Source organism: Lutjanus erythropterus, chromosome 18 (assembly GCF_056507025.1).
Source record: "Lutjanus erythropterus isolate fLutEry1 chromosome 18, fLutEry1.hap2, whole genome shotgun sequence".
NCBI classification, from domain to species: domain Eukaryota; kingdom Metazoa; phylum Chordata; class Actinopteri; order Lutjaniformes; family Lutjanidae; genus Lutjanus; species Lutjanus erythropterus.
Genome location: NC_139334.1, coordinates 7,039,690 through 7,060,869, shown reverse-complemented (window position 1 = coordinate 7,060,869; position 21,180 = coordinate 7,039,690). Strand labels below are relative to the sequence as shown.

The 21,180-nt window shown below is 40.8% G+C and overlaps 1 protein-coding gene across 1 annotated transcript in view; it reads right to left on the bottom strand.

Annotated features, from left to right (window-relative positions):
• Nucleotides 1–21,180, bottom strand: part of LOC146310542 (connector enhancer of kinase suppressor of ras 3-like) — a 62,137-nt gene that overhangs the window by 14,580 nt on the left and 26,377 nt on the right. Inside the window, exons 3-15 of the mRNA XM_084742749.1 lie at nt 19,511–19,713; nt 17,889–17,976; nt 12,980–13,021; nt 11,420–11,539; nt 11,187–11,246; nt 10,365–10,433; nt 9,814–9,960; nt 7,725–7,849; nt 7,019–7,206; nt 6,829–6,915; nt 6,420–6,670; nt 2,458–2,495; nt 67–109 (exon numbers count right to left, since the gene is read on the bottom strand). Of these exons, the coding sequence (XP_084598875.1) occupies nt 67–109; nt 2,458–2,495; nt 6,420–6,670; nt 6,829–6,915; nt 7,019–7,206; nt 7,725–7,849; nt 9,814–9,960; nt 10,365–10,433; nt 11,187–11,246; nt 11,420–11,539; nt 12,980–13,021; nt 17,889–17,976; nt 19,511–19,713 (1,461 nt within the window). The remainder of the gene's footprint in view (nt 1–66; nt 110–2,457; nt 2,496–6,419; nt 6,671–6,828; nt 6,916–7,018; nt 7,207–7,724; nt 7,850–9,813; nt 9,961–10,364; nt 10,434–11,186; nt 11,247–11,419; nt 11,540–12,979; nt 13,022–17,888; nt 17,977–19,510; nt 19,714–21,180) is intronic.

Sequence of the window (21,180 nt, the reverse complement as noted above, 5' to 3'; positions counted from 1 at the left end):
CACATCATTCTTTCATCAGGAAGAGCATTTATGTTTAAACAGACTGACCAAACACAATATACTTACTGCTTGAGAGAAGGACCAGGACCGTATGTGTGGTTGATTATACCTGGAACAGACAGTGAAAGTTAACACTCAGTGGTTTGAAACAACTATTAAAGCTGGTGTCAAGCAGTAGTTTACAGTAACGTTGTCTTTATCCAGCCGTCATGCTTTAGATCAGACATAAGTGTCTCTATTTCCAACACATACTTATTGGTTCCCTGCTCATTCGTAACCACTCATTATCTTTATCTGTGTTCCAATCCGGCTTTACTTTGATATGGCCTGAACAAAACAGATCCCACGGTGACTGTTTAAGGACTGGCACTTTTAGTTGGTGTGACGGTGGTTCTGATAATACATTTGGCAACCAGCCACAGCAGCATGGGCAGGCAAGAAACTCATTCCCAATGCTCAAAATGCTCGACTTACCCCAGCTGGGCCTCACCCTGCAATTTCAGGGTATGAAATTGTCTCCGGCTCATTTTTCCCTGCCTTACGATTGCTGACATTTTCAGCACTCTCCTCCTCCTGTCATCCATAAATTTTCACGTCTTTGTCTCCTCTGTAAATTACTGGTTTGCTAAAGGAGATACTGAAGATTTTTTTTTAAAACAGGTGTTGCAACTTCAGGTTGCACTTGTCTTCTACCTACGTTTTTTCATAGGTAACAAGTTTGATGGTTCTGACATATGACATAAATAAAACCAATTCTCCATCACATTTTATGCTTTGTCATGAGGAAAAATTGGATTGTTTTTACAGATTAACAAGCCAAAATTAATATGACACTTGATTAAATCCTCTGTCAATCAAATTCCATGTTTCTGAACCTCCACCAACAATGAGTCAACGGCTTATCTGTGAGATTTACTATAGCGTCTCTCTATATATCCTAAATGTGAGTAATGAGTTTTGATCGAGCGTGCAACAAACCGGATGTGTTTGTGTGTGGCTCTCAGAATAGAACTGCCGGGGAGGGTGGGGGTATTGTGCAAGGCATTTAGTCATCGATCATGGTGTTAATGTGGGGAGTCACACCTCCTCAGGCCCTACATCCAAGACCAGAAGAAGTACAGGGGCCACGTATGAGGAACATACAGAGCAGCAGCAATCCCCGGATGTCGTCATATTTTCGCAGTGGGATGGGGTTATTTATAGTTGAAAGCATAAAAGAATCAGGATTTGTCATAACAGTGACATTTCTAAAGATTCCCCAGCATGTGAGGGTGGATGGCGAAGGATGGACACATTGGTGTGTGGGACATGTTGGAACATCTTAGGTAGCGGAGGTCCTGAGAGATAACAATGTCTCACAGACATGTATCTACTCATTTAATTAGAAGCTGTGAGTGAAAAAATGACCATAAATTATCTGTAGGAGTTTGATAAAGCTGAGATTTCTCAGTTTTAATACTTCAAGACTTGCTCACAAGCCAAAAAAGCAAATAAAAACAGTTTGGAGCATATTTTACTTCTACATGTATTAGAGAATGAATTTGCTCTGATTTGATAGGGAAATCTAATATTTATTTTTTATCGTCAGGCTGAATGAGAGCAGTGATACTGGCAAAATGTGTGTAGGAGGAGATCATGCTGTTGCAAATTCTAATAGCCACAGATAGAAATCGATCAAAGGGTGACTCCATCTGCATTCTTGTCCGGGCTTTTTAAAGCTCCGTAAGCAAGTAGGTATCAAAGTCACAATGCAGAAAGCTATGTCAGGTCACATGGGAAAACCTTTTTAGAAAGGTTTGGTAAAATAGCATTTAATTTTTAAAATATACATAATTTGACCAAAATTTTAATGTTTGGCTTTCATTACTTTGCAGATCGTAATAGCCACAGGCACAAATTGATTAAAGGGCAACTCCATCTGTGGTAAGTAGTGATGTAGACTGCAACATCATAATGCAAAAACCTACTTCGTGGGAATAAGCTTTTAGAAAGGATCGGGAAAATAGCATTTCAACACTGAAACATATGTACTTTGACCAATATTTCATTATATGGATTTGGCTACTTAAGAAGCACTATTGAGAAGCTACAGGATGATATAAAAACGTCCAAAAACACAGAAAATAATGGATGGGGCCTTTAAGATGTCATCAAATAACTCATATACTGTCTTGAATAGTAACTCTGCCTTTTACCCTTCATCTGTTTGTTGTCTCTCGGTGCCCTGTGTGAGCCTCAGCCTGGCTGTCTATGGCATATTTTCCCAGTTAATAAAAGCTGCCCACCCACTGACCCTCTGTTTTAAAAAGTTTCCACAGCCTGCTGACTGTCCCTCCCTGTAGGAAAAGTCGACCCACTCTGCTCTTAGTTTCTCATCTCACCTATGAACTATGTCACACCATGTGTATATATACAGTATATGCAGTATATATGTGTGGGAGAGAATCATGAACTCACCGGTTGAGGAAGTCACTGCTAGAGTGCCAGTCGGGTCCCTGTGATACATAAAGATTCATGTGTTAACAAAGACGGAGTCAACTATTTATATATAGTTGCTCTGAAAGCCTTTGTCCGACTGAGATATACCAAAATACCCTTAAAGATAGAGTTTGAGGGTAGTCATTGTAAGATTATTTTAGTGTTTTTGCTTATTGTTAACATCCAACATGATGTTAAGTGACACTTGATGTTAAAGGGATAGTTTTTTAAAGTGGGAGTGAGGTACTTATGTATGTGTTAGCAACAATAACTGCCAGGCAGCACAACTCCAGTTTGGAGAAGCAGCAGCAGCACCAGTGTAGGAAACAATGTAGAGCTATGGGTGGGGTCAGCAGCAAAAGTATTTTAGCAAAATCTGTTGGAGCGTACACTATATTTAGAATATTTTCACTGCTTTATCTTGCCATCAAACGACCTTTTCCAACAGGAAAACACCATTATACAAGTCTTTGTATCACTCTCTCCAAAGAAACCATACTTCTTTGACAAAAACAGTAATTCTACCTCATAAAACACACGATGTGTTGGTCTACTGCTGCCTCAATCTGTTAGTTTGTTTGTGTGACATCTGTGTGTCACACAATGATGCAAAGAAACTAAATGATCAGGGCAGTGGTAGACTAGCAACTCTCTTTTCTGCAAGGTAAAATGACTGATTTCCCCTATAGAGTTTGGACAGAGTGACATCTGGCATATATAAAAGCAGTTTCCTGACAGAAAAGACTGTCTTATGGCAAAGTAAAGCAGTAAAAATATTCCAAATACAACATTCACTTAAACTGATGTCTTTTAGTGGCCAAAATATGTTTTGCTGTCCACAGCAGCACATTTACAGTAAATCTTATATTCCTATACTGGAACACTACTGGAACACCTATATGCATGCTGAACACCATCTATTGTAGGTAGTAAGTGGATAAGTACCTCATATGACCCCATTTAAAAAAAATCAGAACTACCCCTTAAAATGTAAAACATGTCTTGTAAGCATCTAAATTATGGTCACATTTAATGGCATGTGAACTTGATTACAGGCAATTGTTTCCTGCTAATTCTGCGTTATGACAAAATGTACCTCCTCTCCAGAACAGGAAAAAAAGAAATGGTGAATAAAACATTCATCACATTCAAATGTCTCTGTCTGTGATTGATGATCAGTTAACAAATAATTATTCCACATGCACAGTCTACCAACAATTCATTCCCATTTGTGAGGTGCAGACAGGACATGTTAGTGGTTAGCAAACTTAGCAGTGGGTTAAACACAGTGCAGGTAGTATTTAGGCAGACCACAGGCTTTCAGAAAGTGCAAATTAGTGAGGACCGCAGGCGACTCTAGCTTGGCAAGCTTGGGCAGAGCAAGACACAGGGAAGAAGAAGAGGTGGAGAGATAAGAAAAGATGCCCATCTTGATCAGTAAAATCATGCACACGAACACAAGCAAAGAGGAAAGAGGTGGTGGGTTGTTCTTCAGTTCAATGATGAAAGGTGCTGATCCCTTCCAGGCAAGAGCTTCTTCAAAGTCAGTGAAAATGGCAAACAAGCTGTCAGGCAAAGTAACCCTAACCTGGCTTTTAAATGTTTAAAAGGCAACATATGTGCAGAAATAAGAGCCCCTGATGGAAAACCTGCTTTGACCATATGGTCTCCCAGCTGGAATTTAAAGTTCATCAAAAGAGAGAAGTAGTTACATAAGCATCACCATCTGAGACACAGAGAAAAGGTACCTTGGCATCAGCTATCCCCTTTCACCGCATGCTTAAAAAATAGAAGCAGGGTTCACCTCAAAGGTCAAAGCAGGCTAGAAATCCAGACAGCTCAAGAAAAGTGGAAGTTAATGACTAAAGCTGCCCTTCACCAGCATTGTTATGATAAAAATATGTAATTGTTCAGTGTGTAAACTGATACTAGCAAAACAGTTGTCAGAAAGAAATATCACCCCACACCCTACATTACAGCAGTAATTCCACACCCAATGGTAAAATAAAGACAATACAAAAGATCACTGACATGAACTGCAAATTTTAATAAAACGCTATTCAAAACTTACAAAAGGCAGATAAAGCAACAACAAACACTTCTTCCCTGTATTTTCTTAAATAATACTGTCATTCTGTCTCTTGTGATCTGTGGTTTTTCCACAGCATGAGCTAATAGAAGGCCTTTTGACCCGTGTGTCCTAAAAGATTCGTTCAAAACACTGGCTTAGAAAGACCATTTATTACCGCCCACAAGCTGCATGTATAGGCCCTTTAGGTGGGTAATTGCAGAGTAAACTGAAACACAGGGTATAAAAGTTTACTGGATAGAGTGCATAGCTTTAAAACCAGCACAAATATTTGCCAGTGACAAGATATAAACATCCTTTTACCATCCGATGCAGCATTGTCAACTAAAGTGACTATAAAAATCTTTATGCATAGCTTACAAGAGGCAACCTTTGGCAGAGGGAAATGTAACTAACTGATCACAAAAGTTTCATTTGAAAAAGAAAAACATGTAAAAGCACAGTTTCACTAACAAAATATGCTGTTTGTTTCACTTAGTTTCATTTTTATAACTTATTTATGCAAATAAAATCAAAATAAGCAAATAGCTGAAGTGATACCAGGCAAGTTTTCTGAAGTATTAAATAAAGGTACCAGAGAGCATTTTTCTACAGAAGCCGAGGATGGCCATGCTTGCAATATTTTTTAAATGGCATTATTGTGAGAGTAGAACTGCAACAATTAATTGTTTAAGGAAAAAAACAAAAACTCTGATTTATATGTGAATATTTTCTGGTTTCTTTACTCTTCTGTGACAATAAACTTTGGTTTGTGGACAAAACAAGATACTTGAGGACATCATCTTGGGTTTTGGGAAACAATGATTGACATTTTTTCACCATTCTCTGACATTTCACAGATCAAACAACTAATTGATTGATCAAAAAAATAATTAACAGATTAATCAACAATGAAAGTAACTTAATTGCAGTCTCACTCAAGATCACAAGTTAATTATTTCTTCATAGAGAAAGCTAGCTTTGTTATCTCGAGACATAAACAAGACAAAAGGTAATTTTGTCTTATTGCTTTAAATGTTTCTCAGAGATCAGGCGTGCCATGCCAGCATGCATAGGTGACGTCCTGACACCTGCTGCAACTGATTTAAGCTGAAAACATCAGATCAAGGAGGACCCATTATTGATCAACACATCAGAGTGTACGTCAATCAAGGTATAAAACACGCAGAAATTGCATTGTTTCTTTCTATTAGAGATATCATTCAAATTGTCATATCAGGAAAAGACTAGCTTGGCTGCAAATTCACTGGTGCCCTTCATTTGTCTCATTATCTTGGGAATCTGCCTTCTGTTTTCTTGAGATAATGAGATAAATTAATCCGTTATCACGAGAAAATTAACTTTTTTTAACCCGAGATAAAGAAAAAAATAACCTGTGATCTCGAGATAATGGCATAAAAAAAATAATTACAACCACTGCCATTCTCGGCTTCCATACATTTCAACTGAAACATGACATAAGTTAAATATGTACAGAGGAGTCCAAAGACAGCACACAAGGCCAAAGTGTCCTAAACCTGAACAGACTGTATCCTCTTGAGGCAGAGATGGGACTTGTAGTCAGTAGACGAGGAGAGTTGTGGGCAGTGTTAAAGGGGTGATGATGTAATGTAGTAGTGAGTACCACAAAAGCAAGTTTGGTTGAGGAGTAGTAGTTGGTAGTAGTAGTAACACCAGGGAAATATGGAGGTTTGGGGAGAGAGGAGTGTGAGAAAGCCCGAAGCTGCTAAAAAAACAGCTGGACGTTAAAAATTAAAGGCACTGAGGAAGGACACAAGACAGGAACAGGAAGCCCCGGACAGGAAGCGCATCATCAGTGAGTCAATAGCTTAAGCCGCGTAATCCAACTGACCAGTAGTGAGCGTTCTGCCGTTGTGCGCTTGGAGGCGGGGGCCACGGGGGCCTTTCTCATGTCCTCCTGGTAGGGGATGGTGGCGCTGTTGTGGAGGTCTGAGTTGGAGTAGTAGCGGCTGCCCCTGATGTGGTCCACTCTAACGAGGTGACGTTCCCCCGCAGGCCTATAGGGAGGAGACACCGAGGGGACCTCCTCTGCGATGGTGGGGATCCTCTCGTTGCTCAGGTATCTGTACAGGAGGTCTTCACCTGAAGCACAGAGATAATGAGAGGTCAGCTTATTGATGATGTCTTGAAGTAGTCTGGGATCATGTGAGTTCTTTTCTTAAATGTTAAATCACTACCATTGTTGATGAAAATCTATCTGATGTGACCCGGGCAGAAACCATGTTCATGGTCGCACATACCTTTCCTTCCCTGCGTCCAGGGCTTCGCGTAGGGATCTATCACTCCGACACAGGTGTCTGCTGGCATGGAGAGGGGTCGGGGCTTCCCTAGGGGTGAGAGTTAAATATTGATATTATTATTAAGATCACGTTTTTTCAATATCCATTGGTGGGATTTTTATAAAAATTTCCTGACTGAGGAAGTACTGACCACGCGAGGGCTTGTGTTCCCTCATCCTGGGCTGAATCACGTTGGCCTCGATGGGACAGCCGCCACTGAGCTTGTCATAATCTGCGATGGTGCAGCGTCGCCTGCTCTCTTGGTCCAGATAGGAGTTGGGTGACTCAGAGCCCTTTGGTCTTTTACTAATGCTGGAGAAGGTGTCTGTTCTCGCCTCTCTGCGTGGACAAACAAATGCCCATTCACACGACATGTTATCCACAGTTTAAAGTATAAAGCAGTGTACCATAAATGGGATGGTTTCTAAGCAAATATGTTACATTACTGTAATTCAAGTGAAATAAATATGAATACAAACTAAAATTCAGTCTCTGGCATTTTTAAGTAAATGTGACCACATTCTGTCATCTTTCTGGAGGTGGAAGATGAAACAGCCGTTGCATAAGGATTGTGGTGGGCCTAGTGGGAGCAGAGTGGGCTGAAAACAAGCAGAACAGAATGCGCAGTAGGAGGGGTGGGAGGTAAGACGGTCACGGGTCCGGGACACACTCATTATCCAGCTGCCTCAAAGGCCTGGATGAGCAAATGCTGCAGAGGTTGACTAGGGGTGACTGGAAGTTTTTCTCTCCTTGCTGCTAGTTCTTTGAGTTGTCTCGTGCCTTATGTTTTATGCTCCAACTTTTAGAACTCAACAAAAAAAAAAAAAGATCTTGGCAGATAAAATGTGACAGCTCACCGTGGGGTGTATGGCACTGGAGGAGGAGGAGGGATGTACAGGTCCAGGATAGCCGGCTTCTCCTTTTTGGTTGACCCATTAGCTGAGCCACAGGGAGACTGGGCTCTGATTAAGGAGGAATTGTTCTAAAAAATTAAGCATAATAATCAAGTTAATACCATTAACTTCACACACATTAATTAATAAATGATAATGGGTTTTCTTATCTTAAATTGTACACATTATTAGAATATTTTCACTGCCTTACCTTGCTGTCATTCTGCCTTTTCTATCTGAAAAGCACTGTTACAGAAGCCAAATATCGCTGTCTCAAAACCAGCCAAACTCCATGGATGAAATCAGTCATTTTACCTCACAGAACACAGGAGATGCTGGTCTACTGCTGCTTAGATTGGTTACTTTGTTTGAGTTATTATGTGACTTCTGACGGCTGTGGTAAACCAGCAACCCCTTTCGTCTGTGAGGTAAAATGACTGATTTCATCAATGCAGTTTGGTTGGTATTGAGAGAGCAACATTTGGCTTTCATAGTGGCTGTGTCTCATTGGAAAAGGCTGTCTGATGGCAGAGTAAAATACACTTAAACTGATGTTTATTTTTTAGATGGACCTTTTTTAATTGGCTGCTTAGCTTCTGTGCTGGTACTACTTATCCAAAGAGGGGGCGTGCCAACTGTCACCTACTGCAGTAATACACTGGCTATCAGTAGGTACCTCATACAACCCCCACATAAAATAATCCAAACTATCCCTTTAATTGTACTGCTAATGCATGTGCGTATTAAGTATCAGTTTACTGTCAAAAACAAATTAAGTCATTGCTTGCTGCTTCTGCCAAATCCCAAATTAAGACTAAATATGAGTTGCTGGCAGCTGGGAGGAGTTTACCACATGTGGTGAGACGTTTAAGTGCTTGTGAGCGTCGCCCTGAGCATAAACCTTCTTGTTTGAGGTACGGAAAGACTGTAAGCGAAGTCCAAAATAGCCCACGAGACATGTACTTAAACTGTACTCATTTACCACAGTTATGTTTCCCAACACTCAACAACATTGTGCCCTTGACGGCGTGTACAACTCGTACTCGTCAGACCAAAATGATATGTCTCATGCAGTGTACTAGATGTGATAGATTAATGACAAACTAAACATCCGATCTGGGATCTCATGAATCACCTATCCTTTTCTAAATAGCTCCCATGTGTACAAATTATACAGTATTACACAGCGAGTGTCATTCACTCCTGAATCAGGGTGTGCGTTGTCTCTGTTTTGCCTCCTGGAGCCTTATTATCACAGATAAACTGAGATGGCTAACTCTGATATGCCTGACGACTTGTTAAAACAAGACGCTGGTGGACATGTTGACATGGGCCACCTTTGTGTTGAGAGGCTCTTTGTTGTTTTGGGAAACCCACTCTTATCTGATACCGCCTCATCTTGCCTTCTCAGGCAATAAAACAGGCTATGCATGATAAGACAATGTCAGAGCCTGAAATTGGGCAGTCTTAGCTTACAACGGGCTTATTGTTTTGCTGTCTGTTAAAGGGGCTCAGGTGGGGAGATGCAGTTAAAAGCTAAGTTAGGCCTAATGTGTTCACATGAGGGAGGAACACCAAATTTGATTACAGTCACATAACCACATTAGTGCATTATTTATCAGCTACCCCTGACCCCTTTTTCAACAAGATGCATTTGAGGTGTTTTCTGTTGTAAAAAAGAGGGATAACCCAAATAGTATGATTTATCATGAGCCCCATTATTTTCTTTTGATGGCAACATTTGAGCACTTTGTTTCCAATAAACCAGATAAAATCTAACCGGAATCAAACACACTCTGGTGGCTTTATCTCTCAGACTGACTGACATCACGAGACTGTTTGTTTGAGCATGAAGAAAAACTCAATGTTGTGTTTAATTCAGCTGGCAGCACTTTCAGGGTGGCTCTGTGTCAGTTGTCTGAACTTGCTGTTTTGGAACCAACTCCATTAAAGGCTGATAATTGGTTGAGAATGACTAGACACACAGGCTTTAGTTGATCTTCCATAATGAAAGGAGTTGAGTGTCAGAGCTTGTGTGCATGTGTGCGTGTACCTGTGGTACTGGGGGCTTCCAGCGCATGTTCTTGAGTGGGGCGGGGGTGAAACCTGTTGTGCCCGTAGGCCTCTTCTTAAGTAGCAGAACCACACCTTTAGGGTCCTCCCTCAGTTTCATAACCAGATTTTTCAGCTGCCAGCCCACCTGGTTATCAGGAAAACACACACACTCAATTAATATTACATCAATATTTTATATATTTATATATTGACCCTACATATGCTATGGGCTAGGCTTGTCTATGTTGAAAAGAAAACCACATTTTGAAGATAGTTAAAAGACTTTGCTCAGGGACTTGTAAACGTGACATATATGCACACCTTAAGTTAGCTAATGTTAGTGAAATGCAAGCTATCTAGCTAGCTAATACACATTAATCATTAGCTAGCTTTTTCTAAAGCTACCCAACTAGTTTTTGTGCTTAAACTTTCCCAAACTGTCACTGAAAAGTAAAAATAAAAAACAAAACTGAAAATAACAAACCAGCTAAGTGTAAAAAAGGTAACAGTGACATAGACTTGGGAAGGGTTGATTGAATACATTCTTACCACTGTCTGCTGATTAACCTGGATCACCTCATCCCCAGCATGGATCTTCCTGGTCAGGTCTGCAGGTGACTAAAGAACAAACAAAGTAGGGGTCAAAGCCTGATAAACCACTTACACATTCACCACCTAACACACACTATTCATAAAACCTTGTTGAAACTGGAGCTACTTTACTGCCATTCCTGCTGGATTTCAACTGTGTCTGCCTTTGAAATTCTATTCAAAAATAAAATATCTGATGAACAAACACCCCGAGTTCAAATCGTGAGAAAAACACAAACACCCTCTGCGTGTATGAATATCAGTTGAATTGTTTTTCGTGTCGCACGGATGTCAAACGAGATTAACTAGTCATTATTGGTGATGATTCAGGTCCTGAATCACAATTAAACACCGGAGGCGTGAGGATCCGACCGTGGCAGTGATGCTGGTGTATTAGTCACTGACTGGTTGTCTCAGTGTGTGTGTGTGTGGGGGGGGGGGTTAAAGGTAGGACTTTCTTTTGTAGGAGGCTGTTTGAGTAGTTCAGAAACAAACAGTTGCCTTTATGGATGAGCAGTCCTTGACTCCTTCAGATAAGTCAGTGTGCCCTCAGCAGAGGAGGAGGAGGAGGATGAAGAGGAGGATGAGAGTGAGGTGTTTTTTCAACCAATATCAGAAGTCCTTTCTCTTTAGAGTGCAAAGAAGCACTGTAATAAAGGAATTTCTCAGATGATGGGCAGCAATTCAAATGGCCTACTGCTTCAACCTGACCACAACCAATAATTCCAGCATAGAAAAGAGCTACATGTATTTTTGTGGTCAGCATATTAACATACTTACATGCTCTGTGGTTCCCGTGATGACATGTAACCCATCGTAGGTAGACTTGATGTACATCCCCTAGAGAAAAAATAAAAAATATTTATAGTTTCAGTAAAAATACAATATTCCCAGAGGGACGTGAGGGTCACAGTTTGACATACATTGCATGCATTCCTGGCCCGCAAACCCAGCTGACATTAGGTTTAGGGCTGAAAAAAAAAAGTGGAAGATAATCTCCCAGCATTCCTTACCAGACCCTCTCCCGGTTTGATATTGGTCAGCTGGACTTCTTCCAAACAGGCCGACTGGCTCATCAGGGGGTCAGAGGTGGTTCTCACGGTCTGGTCACAGATGCTGTTCAAAATCTTAGACTGCAGAGGGGAACGGCAAAACAAAATGCATCAGTAAAATGTATAAAATAAGAAGCACATTAAAGTCCTCACAGTGATTGTGAATGGTGCCCTAAATTCTCTAATGGTGCATTGTGCCTTTAATAACCAGCGGAGGCTTTGTGCGTTCTACAGGTTAGAACACGTCGGGTTACGCTGCCACTCGTGACACAAAGACCTTCTCCTTCATCAGTTCATTGTCCTACTCCCTGTGTACACGCCTGTGTGTGTATGTTCATGTTTAATGCAAGGCTTAATGGGCTTAAAAAGGGACCATTAGTGTGCTGTTAACTGAACGTATCAGTGCACAACCAACACTGAAATCAGTCCTGTGTGCACCACCCTTCTTTCTGCTTGTTTCAGGACAAAAACTGAATTTGTCAGCATTAGAGGGATCCTATCTGTGACATCTCTTGTCAGACATCTGTATTTTGTTCCTCTCATCACTTCTGAAAATGATAGAAGTCCAGGTGCCAGTTAATGAAAATACATTATTAATAACGTTATTCATCAGATTAAAGGAATAAATAGGAAAAGGTCCACAACTTACCTTTCTTAGAAATTCTTAACTTTCAAGTTAACAGACCTGTAAACTAAATTAACTTGGTGTAAGGATTGAAAGATAAATCAGATAATTTACTGCATTTAATAACTGCAACTGCATTTTAGTTAGAAATGCTTTGGTAACATTTGAAAGAGTTTATCTAATATCCTTTTTCTATATTAGTACTGTATTGAATTTTTAAATTCTGGTATCACTACAACTTTAACATAAACTGTTCCTCCCAGGGACAGAATAAAGAGCATATTTAAGCTCTTTTAGCATGAAATATACATTTATGGGATCATAATTATCCTAATTTATTTCAGAGGATCACCAGATTTGCTCTGCAGGTCACAACCTGAGTATCACTGGTGTTTACTTAATGTAGAATTGAGCTTATGAAGAAAGAAGATGCATATGTGATAAACACGGAGGATTAAATGCAGAATAAGCAAAAGATGTGAGAAAAGGCTGGGAACAAAAGATGAGAACAAAAACAAGAGCCGGGTAATACAAAATCGTATGAAAGAAAGAAATGGACAAAGGAGAAACTTGGCTCTAATGTGGACTTGACGTGGGTTGTCTGACAGAGAGACAGAGTGCTAGAGGAAGCCCAGCATTAGCCCAAAGGGTCTGCAGAGTGTCAGCAACAGGAAACACTGATTGATGGCCGGGGCGTATTAGACCCGCCTCCTCTATAGACCAGTCGGCTCTTTTCACCGAGAAAACTGACCTCGCTGCTGAGAGCATGTCACACAATCTCTGCATAAAAAGACATTTACCCAAACGATCAAGCAGACCTCTTCCCCCTATATAAGAACCTCTGGGTCTCATTTAGTTTATATTATGGGAGACAAAGACAGGAGACGTATACTTACAACTTCCAGGATCTTCTCTTCCATCTCATAAACACTGCAGTCCTGTGACACAGAAGAAAGCAATGACAGATTAGACTCGTGAGCAGTAAACAACAGTGAAGAGGTTATTCAATGGCTACAGAGAGGGAAAAAGTATAGGGGTTGGATGAATACGATATAATCAGCATTCCAGATATAGAGCTGAGAAAATGGAGAACAGCCACAAATAAACAGCTTTTAGTGTAAAATTACCTCTCTGACTAAATTGTGGGGGAAGCTATAACTGTATAATACCCTGTGTGGTACAGTCAGCTATATCGGAACGTAAATACCATACTGACACTCATGTAGTAACTATATGGAGATGACATGGTGGGGAAAACGTGCGATGTTGTTCAGAAAGTCCTCATTCACACAGTGCTTTGGTTTTCTGGATGCATCACTGCTTTCAACAGTTCAAAAGTGGGTGGGCTGGTGGAGGTAGGGGGCTCTGGACGCAGTAGCTGCGATATTGGTTGTTTGGGGGTGGGGGACAACAATAAAAAATCTGCACAGTCAGCTGGGAGACTGACCACTGTCCTGTCCAGGAATCCCAACACAGCACTCATAGACTGCAGCTGGACTGGACACAGCTGAGGCAACAGCCTCCCTTGACAACTGTGTTGTCGGTGGTGAAAGGGGTTCTCAGTGTGCGTGTGTGTTTGTGTGTGTGTGTGTGTGTGTGTGTATGTCAGGGGGGCCCTGCCTGTTTATGGATATTGGCTCTGTGCTCAGAATGCCCCAAGGGAACACATCCATCAAATCACAGGTGAACTGCTTCTGTCAAAACTAGAGAGCACAGAAAATCTACTTCAACAAGTCACTTGTTTCTCCAGAGACCCCCACAAGCCTTTGTTGATGTAAAATAAAGGGGGAATGGTGTTGTGGCCCTTGCAGCATTAGTGACATGCATAGGCATGTGCCGCGTACAAAGCCAGCTCTGTTGCTCTTTGTAAATCCATTGTGCAGACAAGCGAATGGGGGTCGAGCAAGTTTTGCCATATTTCCATAGCTTGCACATTCCAACGGGCTAAAGGGGAGCGTCTGTTTTCAAATGCACTTGGCTTGTTGTCATACTGTTGGTTTGTGTGTGTTGACGAGGTTTGTATGAACTGTCTGTGGCCGTGAGCGATGGATTCACATCAAAGCAGACTTCATCCTATGCTCCCTTAATACTATTTTTGGCTGTGGTAAATTACATATTTATATACATATACTCAAAATGATTCTTTCATTTTGTCATCACATTATATCAGATGTTATTGTGCTCTAAACAACTAAAATTATGCTTCATGACAAAGTTTCATATTTAAAAATGTTTCACTTTTCTGTAAGTTTTCTGTAAGACTTAGCTATCTTATATAGCCTGGCTGAGCCAATATCCAACTTTTTTGATTTCATTATCTAAATAGTAAACTATTCAGTGAGGTAGAGATTTATTATGAAAATAATAAATTACAGTTTCCAGCCGTTTCTAGCACTTTCCCCAAAATTAGAGTTGCAAATTTTGTGCATTTTTGCGTTCACTAGACAAAACAATGTCAAATGAGGCACAGTTACTGCAATTTCTAGACTGTTAAATAATACATTTTTAAATCGCTTAAATTCTTAATGGTGATTACATTCAAGTTTTTAAGGATTTCCAGCACCCGTACTAACTAGCCCACCTGATGTAGCTGTCAGCTGATATTATAGACCCAATATCGGCCTATCACAGCTATATCAGTATGGGCATATATGTTGTCCAATTTGAACTCGTACTCCTTTTATTAGCTTTACAGGCAGCATGTTATATATTTATAACTCCTTATAAAAATATGGATTTTTATATACATATTTATGTGTACTACGTATTCTGTATAAAGAATATTGGCCAGTATATCAGAATTGTTTTTACTTACTATTATCTGTATTGGCCCTAAACATCCAGTATCGGTCGGGCCCTAGTATGAACCCTGATCCATGTGACTTTGCCACGTTTCTTTTACTTGGTGGGGGGAAATGAAAAGCCAATATAAACATTAAGTAGGAAAAAATACAACCATAATAGGTTTCATTTGACATATGTTGGTCTCAGAATCATGTTTCCATACAGTGTATTTTCAAAAGTCAGCCAAGAACATATGGTGGTTTCAGAAGGAATTTGGCCATGCTTGCGTAAACAAGCAACTGCATATTTCTTTTCACGACTGGCCCATGTTTGGATGACTACACTGTTGCCTGGGCCAAGAAGGATGAGCTAAAAATACATATTTCAATGTTTAGAGGTCGTGAAACAAAACAGTATCATTATGTGCTGTAGACACGGCTTGGCCCACATCCCACCATGTTTTAACATTATGGAACATTTCTCATGTTTCATGGTGTCATCAAATCATGTGAATACAATATCACAGATAATCCTTCGAAGATCTGTTCCTGATATCCAAATGAATCCCATATCTTTGTCAAAACCAAAGTCCTACCAGTAGACAGGAGCCAGATCATAACTGAGCACTGAGAGAGAGGCTGAGGGACAATTCCCTGGGTGTACTGATCCCTCACGTTATGGACTTGATCCCACAGCCGGTGTGGATCAGATGACTCTCTGTGTGCTGCTCTCTGGGCCTTTGATCTGCCACCACAGCGGATTTGCATGGTAGAGCAATGAAGTGGCCGACAGAGAGGAGTGCTGGCACAGTGCGGGAACCTAGAGCATAGCTGCCTTTAAACTGGAGGGAAATAAAGTCCACTGACCACAAAACTTTAGACCTGGTCTTCTGGCTTTCTGTTATTCATAACACATCTACGTATGATGGATTTAACTGTTATAAAGTTCAGTGTTTTCCTGTTAAAAACTGAGCAAAATAAACTTCATATCTGATCCAACAATTCAGTGTGAAGCACAGATAAAAGACATGGGGAATCAATGAAAAATGTGCTCTTTAAAAGAGAATGACCTCCACGCTGACAGGTCAGCCAAGATGGGTGATGCGTGCACAGTTTTATGGTCGTGTCCCTTTGTGTGTGTACACACAGGCTTCATTCAGGCAGAACACATAAATTGTGTGATCTGAAAAGCCCTAATTCTTGGCTGAAGTTCATGAACGAGCCGGGCAAACCTCTCGCTGTCCTCCCCCATCATAAAACTAATCACTGTGGCAGTCTCCTGTGCAACCTATTTTATGAACCAACGGCTCATACTCCGGCGTGCAAAACAAACGACGTCTAAATGGCTGAAAGAAGTGTAAAGTAAGCCAACAATCTTCTGCAGGGAGTCTGCAGGTTTCAGCAAGTTTACTTTGAGACTTTTTAAGAACATTATGAATGTAATTTAAGATGTATTTCACATCTACAACCGTGTTTGCCTGTGTTAGCTCTTATTTGGTTAGCGTCACATTTAACAAAGAGTTAACTTATTGTATGAAGTGACTACAATTAATGCTAGCAGGGGTTAAAGCTAATAATGAAATCTGATTAAGTACACCAAATTAAAGAGTGAACCCAAACCTTTGATATATTTACAGACGTAAGGTTTGATTTTTTTACAAATCAGTCTTAATTTACTGGACTTAAAAGCACAATTTGACATCCTCAAAAGTCTTGTTTTGTCCACAGATTACTATCTTAGATTAGTGAAAAAACAGAAACTATTCACATCTAAGAAGCTGGAATCAGAGAATTTAGATTTGCTTTCCCTTAAAAATCTCTCAAATCGCCTACAAAAATAGTGGGCAATTAATTTTATAGTTAGCCACAAACCAATTAATTGTTGTAGCTCCACTGCAGTTACATATGCTGCTATGAGCTGATTTAAAACACAAACCGCATCTACTTCCCCCACTTGTTAGAGGAAACTAATCTCCGCAGTCTTACAAGGCTCTTTCAGCACCTATCAGGAGTTTATTCTACACCATAACCTCTCCACTTCACATGGCCGTGTGGGAAATGTATACCCCCCACTTCTGCTGGATGACCATGACCGAGACACCCACAGTAAATCACCAGAGGCGCTGAAATCCCAGACTCTGGCGAGGAAATGGGCACTCTGGGAAAGGAATTTATTTTGATGCAATAACCCTCTAAAAATGACACCTGCAGCCTCAGCAGCCACTTTCACTGGAGGTGGAAAATGAGTTGCTTACCGCGCTGTGCTTAAATCAAACCCTTTAGGGAGAACAAACTGTACGTACAAGTATAAGATAATGGTTTTGATTGTGAAAGAAAAGCTCCTTTTGTTTGACACATATGTATGTTTGACCAGCCACTGCTGATTGCATGAAACTGACAGAAATAGACCCAATTGTACCATGATGCAATGCTGGAGCAACCCTCTGCAGAAAGTTGTGAAATATAGTGGATGTATCCTGATGCTCTGTTTTAACCATCTCTCTCTCTGGCAGTCAGATGGACCACCTCCTCATCCCTGCGTAAACCTACACACAGGAAGTGCTTTCAGACAGTTCGGTCTCCCACTGCGAGCATCTTGGAGAAGCAAAAACAGGAACCACATGGCTGAGGGAGAATGGCAGCCTGGGGAATGTTGGCAGCCACCTTTAAAAGCGCGCCAGTGGGTTTTTATGAAAATGGAAACGCAAAAGCGACGGTTACCATTAAATACCCCCCCCCCCCCCCCCGCACTAAGGGGGTCTCCTCATTAGCCAGCATGAGGGGGAAAAAGATCCCAAGAAAAACATCAGCATTTGCAATAATGCGCTCAGACTGCTGGCTTCAGGCTTATGTCATGGCTGCCAGACCACATTTCCCATAACTCTCCTCTCCTACACTTTTATCCTGCGTGTCTGTGCCCCCAGGCTGGTATGTACTCAGTGGAAAAAGCTATTGTGTGTTTGTGTGTGTATTTCCTGGGGGCCAACTACATGTGTGTTGTTGAGCTAAGTAGCGTGCAGACCTGTTGAACTGTGGTGGTGAGCTCCAGGCACAGCTGAATGATCTTGTTCTTGGTGGCTGTGAAGTCACTGATCCCTGTCAGAGGCGTCCTGCAAGCACACAAAGAAGGAAAACGAGAAAATGAGGAACCGCTGATGGACTGCAGAGATTTTGGTTTACTCACTCACAACATCGTTTCAAAGTCTGTGACCAGAGTGTTATATGTGTATTTATTACCAAACTATGATATGATGTATATTTATTACATGAATATAAAGTAATGAAACAGATTTTTGATGATTTTTAATGTAAGTGGTCACAGACAGACTTCTTTGTAATTCGAGAATGTCACCATTATTATGCGGCCATTTTATCCCCTTTCCTATTTCTATTTCTGCCTGACTCCATCTAAAACATATGCTTATGAACTCCAAAATAACTTCTCCATCATCAGCCTGCAACCCTTCACGCAGTACTTCACATATGTCAGCTTGGCTCATCATATCAAATTATGGCTGAAGAAAACCTTTAGAGAAACTTACCTACCAACCTACCTGAACACATACCTACTTTATTCAAAACTTTTAGTTTCAAATCCACAGATGTAATTTAACATTTAGCACAGCACTTTTTAAGACTGTTACACTGCTCTCATCTCAAAATCTCAACTACCATTTATATCATGACGTCACCTTACCCGCTTTAGCCAAGCCTGCCACAAAAAGAGAAGCTTAATTTCAGCCCGCTAACACTTAATCCTGGCAACCTGCTTAATATGCTCTGCTTTTATGGTGTAATGCGTTGTGAAGCAGGTCATCAGGAGAGCAGAGGGGACTCTGGCCAGCAGCATGGAAATATGCTCACTTTTTAAAAATGTCTTTTTACGCCAAAGATGAAGTACTTTATTTCACCTCAGCTAAGTCTGGATTAAAGATTGTGGGAGCACCAAAGGTCAGACTCTTGTTATTATATTCAACACACGTAAACCTGGAGGGTATAATGCAGTCACTTTTGTATGTGTGTGATCAACAGACCTGGAGCTTGTCCCCAGCTAATCTCACATCCTGCTGGACAGATCAGCCTAAGTTTTTGAGCATTTTCATGACTGTTTGCTGGTGAATATTTTTGAAAAAACTTTTTTATGCCTCTGTGACAGTGACAGCCAATGGCCAGGGGCATTATGTTTTCGGGTCATCCCCTTGTTGTGAACGTGATATCTCAAGAACACCTGGAGTGAATTTCTTCCAACCTGGCAAAAATGTCCTCTTGGACTGAAGGATGAACGGTTTAGATTTTTGTACTCAAAGGCCAAAGGTCAAGGTCATGTCCGTCCCATTCTTGTGAATGTGATATTTCAAAAATGCATTGAGGGAATTTCCTGAAATTTGTTCATTTAGAATGAACTGATTATATTTTGATGGTTAAAGTTCAAAGATCACTGTGACCTCATAAAACACATTTTTTGCCATAACTCATGAATTCATTCCCTAATTATAACAAAACTTCACACAAACATCTAATAGAATACTAGCAGTGCTACAGATTAACTAGTTACATGTAATTAATCCTGATAAACAGGAATTAAAGTGTCTCTATCCATATATGCGCAGCTGGTTTACGCAGTGGTCATAAAAATATAATTACCTGTCGAGCCAAGCCAGGAGGCTCTTTGCAGCACCGATCAGCTCCACTACAGAGGTAAGGAAGTCGTTGGGTGGTTTGCGTGAGGTGCTGCCATCATACGCGGGGCTTTTCCTGCGGTCAGACGTGGCCATGTGAAGACTGTTGGTGGCAGCTCTCATCCGCACGACCAGATTCTTCAAGTTGTCTGTCTCTACCCCGTAGTTCTGAAACAGTAAATTAATCCACAATTAAGAAGGTCAAACAAGATAGGAAAAACACATAAATTATATAGTCAATCAAATTCAAGATCAAAGCAAACAACCCTTATACATAGTGTAGACGTGGGAGGTACTGGTTTTGTGGAGTCTTACTGCCAAGAAAACATGTTGTTTCCTGCACAATGAGGGGCTGTAATCATTTCTTTGACAGATATGATTTACGTGCACTTGTCTGTGAGGTCAGCTCAGGCATAAAATTTCCCCCTCCAGTCTTCAGGCTTGTTCTAGGGCGGTGCAGGGAGGGTGTGCACGTGCAATCACCTGATTCCTATCAAGCGGAGCAAAGTTTGCATTCTTGAGCCTGGGTTGTTTCCTGCTTTTGCATTCCGCCAATTTATATGTTATTCACATGCACAAAGCACCCGAGCTCTATAAAGGTCACTAAGTACAATACAGACCAGCTATGAACTGAATTACTGCAGGGTGCTGAGCTGCAACAGCATGTACATTTTTTTTTATCTATGTCTAAGACTGAGCATGACCACATGTCAAATATTTTTAAAGAGCTTGTTTTAAAGTATGTGCAATGTTTTGATAGAATAAATGGGTTTGGAGTAATGTGTTGGTTAAAGGTAAGCAGAGAAGGGGTAGCCTGGCTCATGTCCTGGTAAATATCAGCTTACATGGTGTTGCATCGCTGCCAGCAATGCTGCTGTACATGTGAGTGGCAGTAGCTAAATATGCTTCACAAGGAGTAAAAGAGCACATGTTTGGAAAACACCAGAAATCTGCAAGTGGTTAGCGTCTACTTTTATTACACTGCCCCTCTCCAACATGAGCTTATTTCACTCGTGTGAGTCCCAAAGGAATCACTGGAATAATTGAGCTAGTCAAACAGTAGCTGTAGGTAGCCTTACTCATGGTACACTTGACATTAAATGGATTGTAGAAACATCATCAAAGGTAAGCAAACATACGGAGGGGGAAAAAAAAGGAGAAAAAAACAGTTGATGGTTTGGTTTCTCATGCACTCATTCACACTGTGAAAGTAGCACAAAGGCAGTGTGAGCTTTTTCCAGATCAAACGTCTCTCCTGGCTTTTTCATTAGCAGGCTAATCACACAGTCACAGCAGTTCTCACTGGCCCACAGATGTCCAGCGAGCTTTTGTCCCACACTGCCAGCTGAGCTAAAAACCACGTCTGGTCTGAGCAAAACCTGTGGTTCCAGTCAAATGCAATTTTTCATTCTCATAACAGCGTTTCAAGTCAAATTTACATTCTTCTGGTGCCTTTTTTTTTTTATAGATGTTCAGTTAATCTAGAATCAAGATGGCAGATTTTAAGTGTAGGTTCTTGTTAGGGCTCTTTGAAGTATGTACTTCATACTGGTATAAGTGTCCTCGAGAGGGATGGAAAGCGGCTATCACAACACAGCACTTCCTGCCCTCGCCACAGGCATTACACAGATCTGA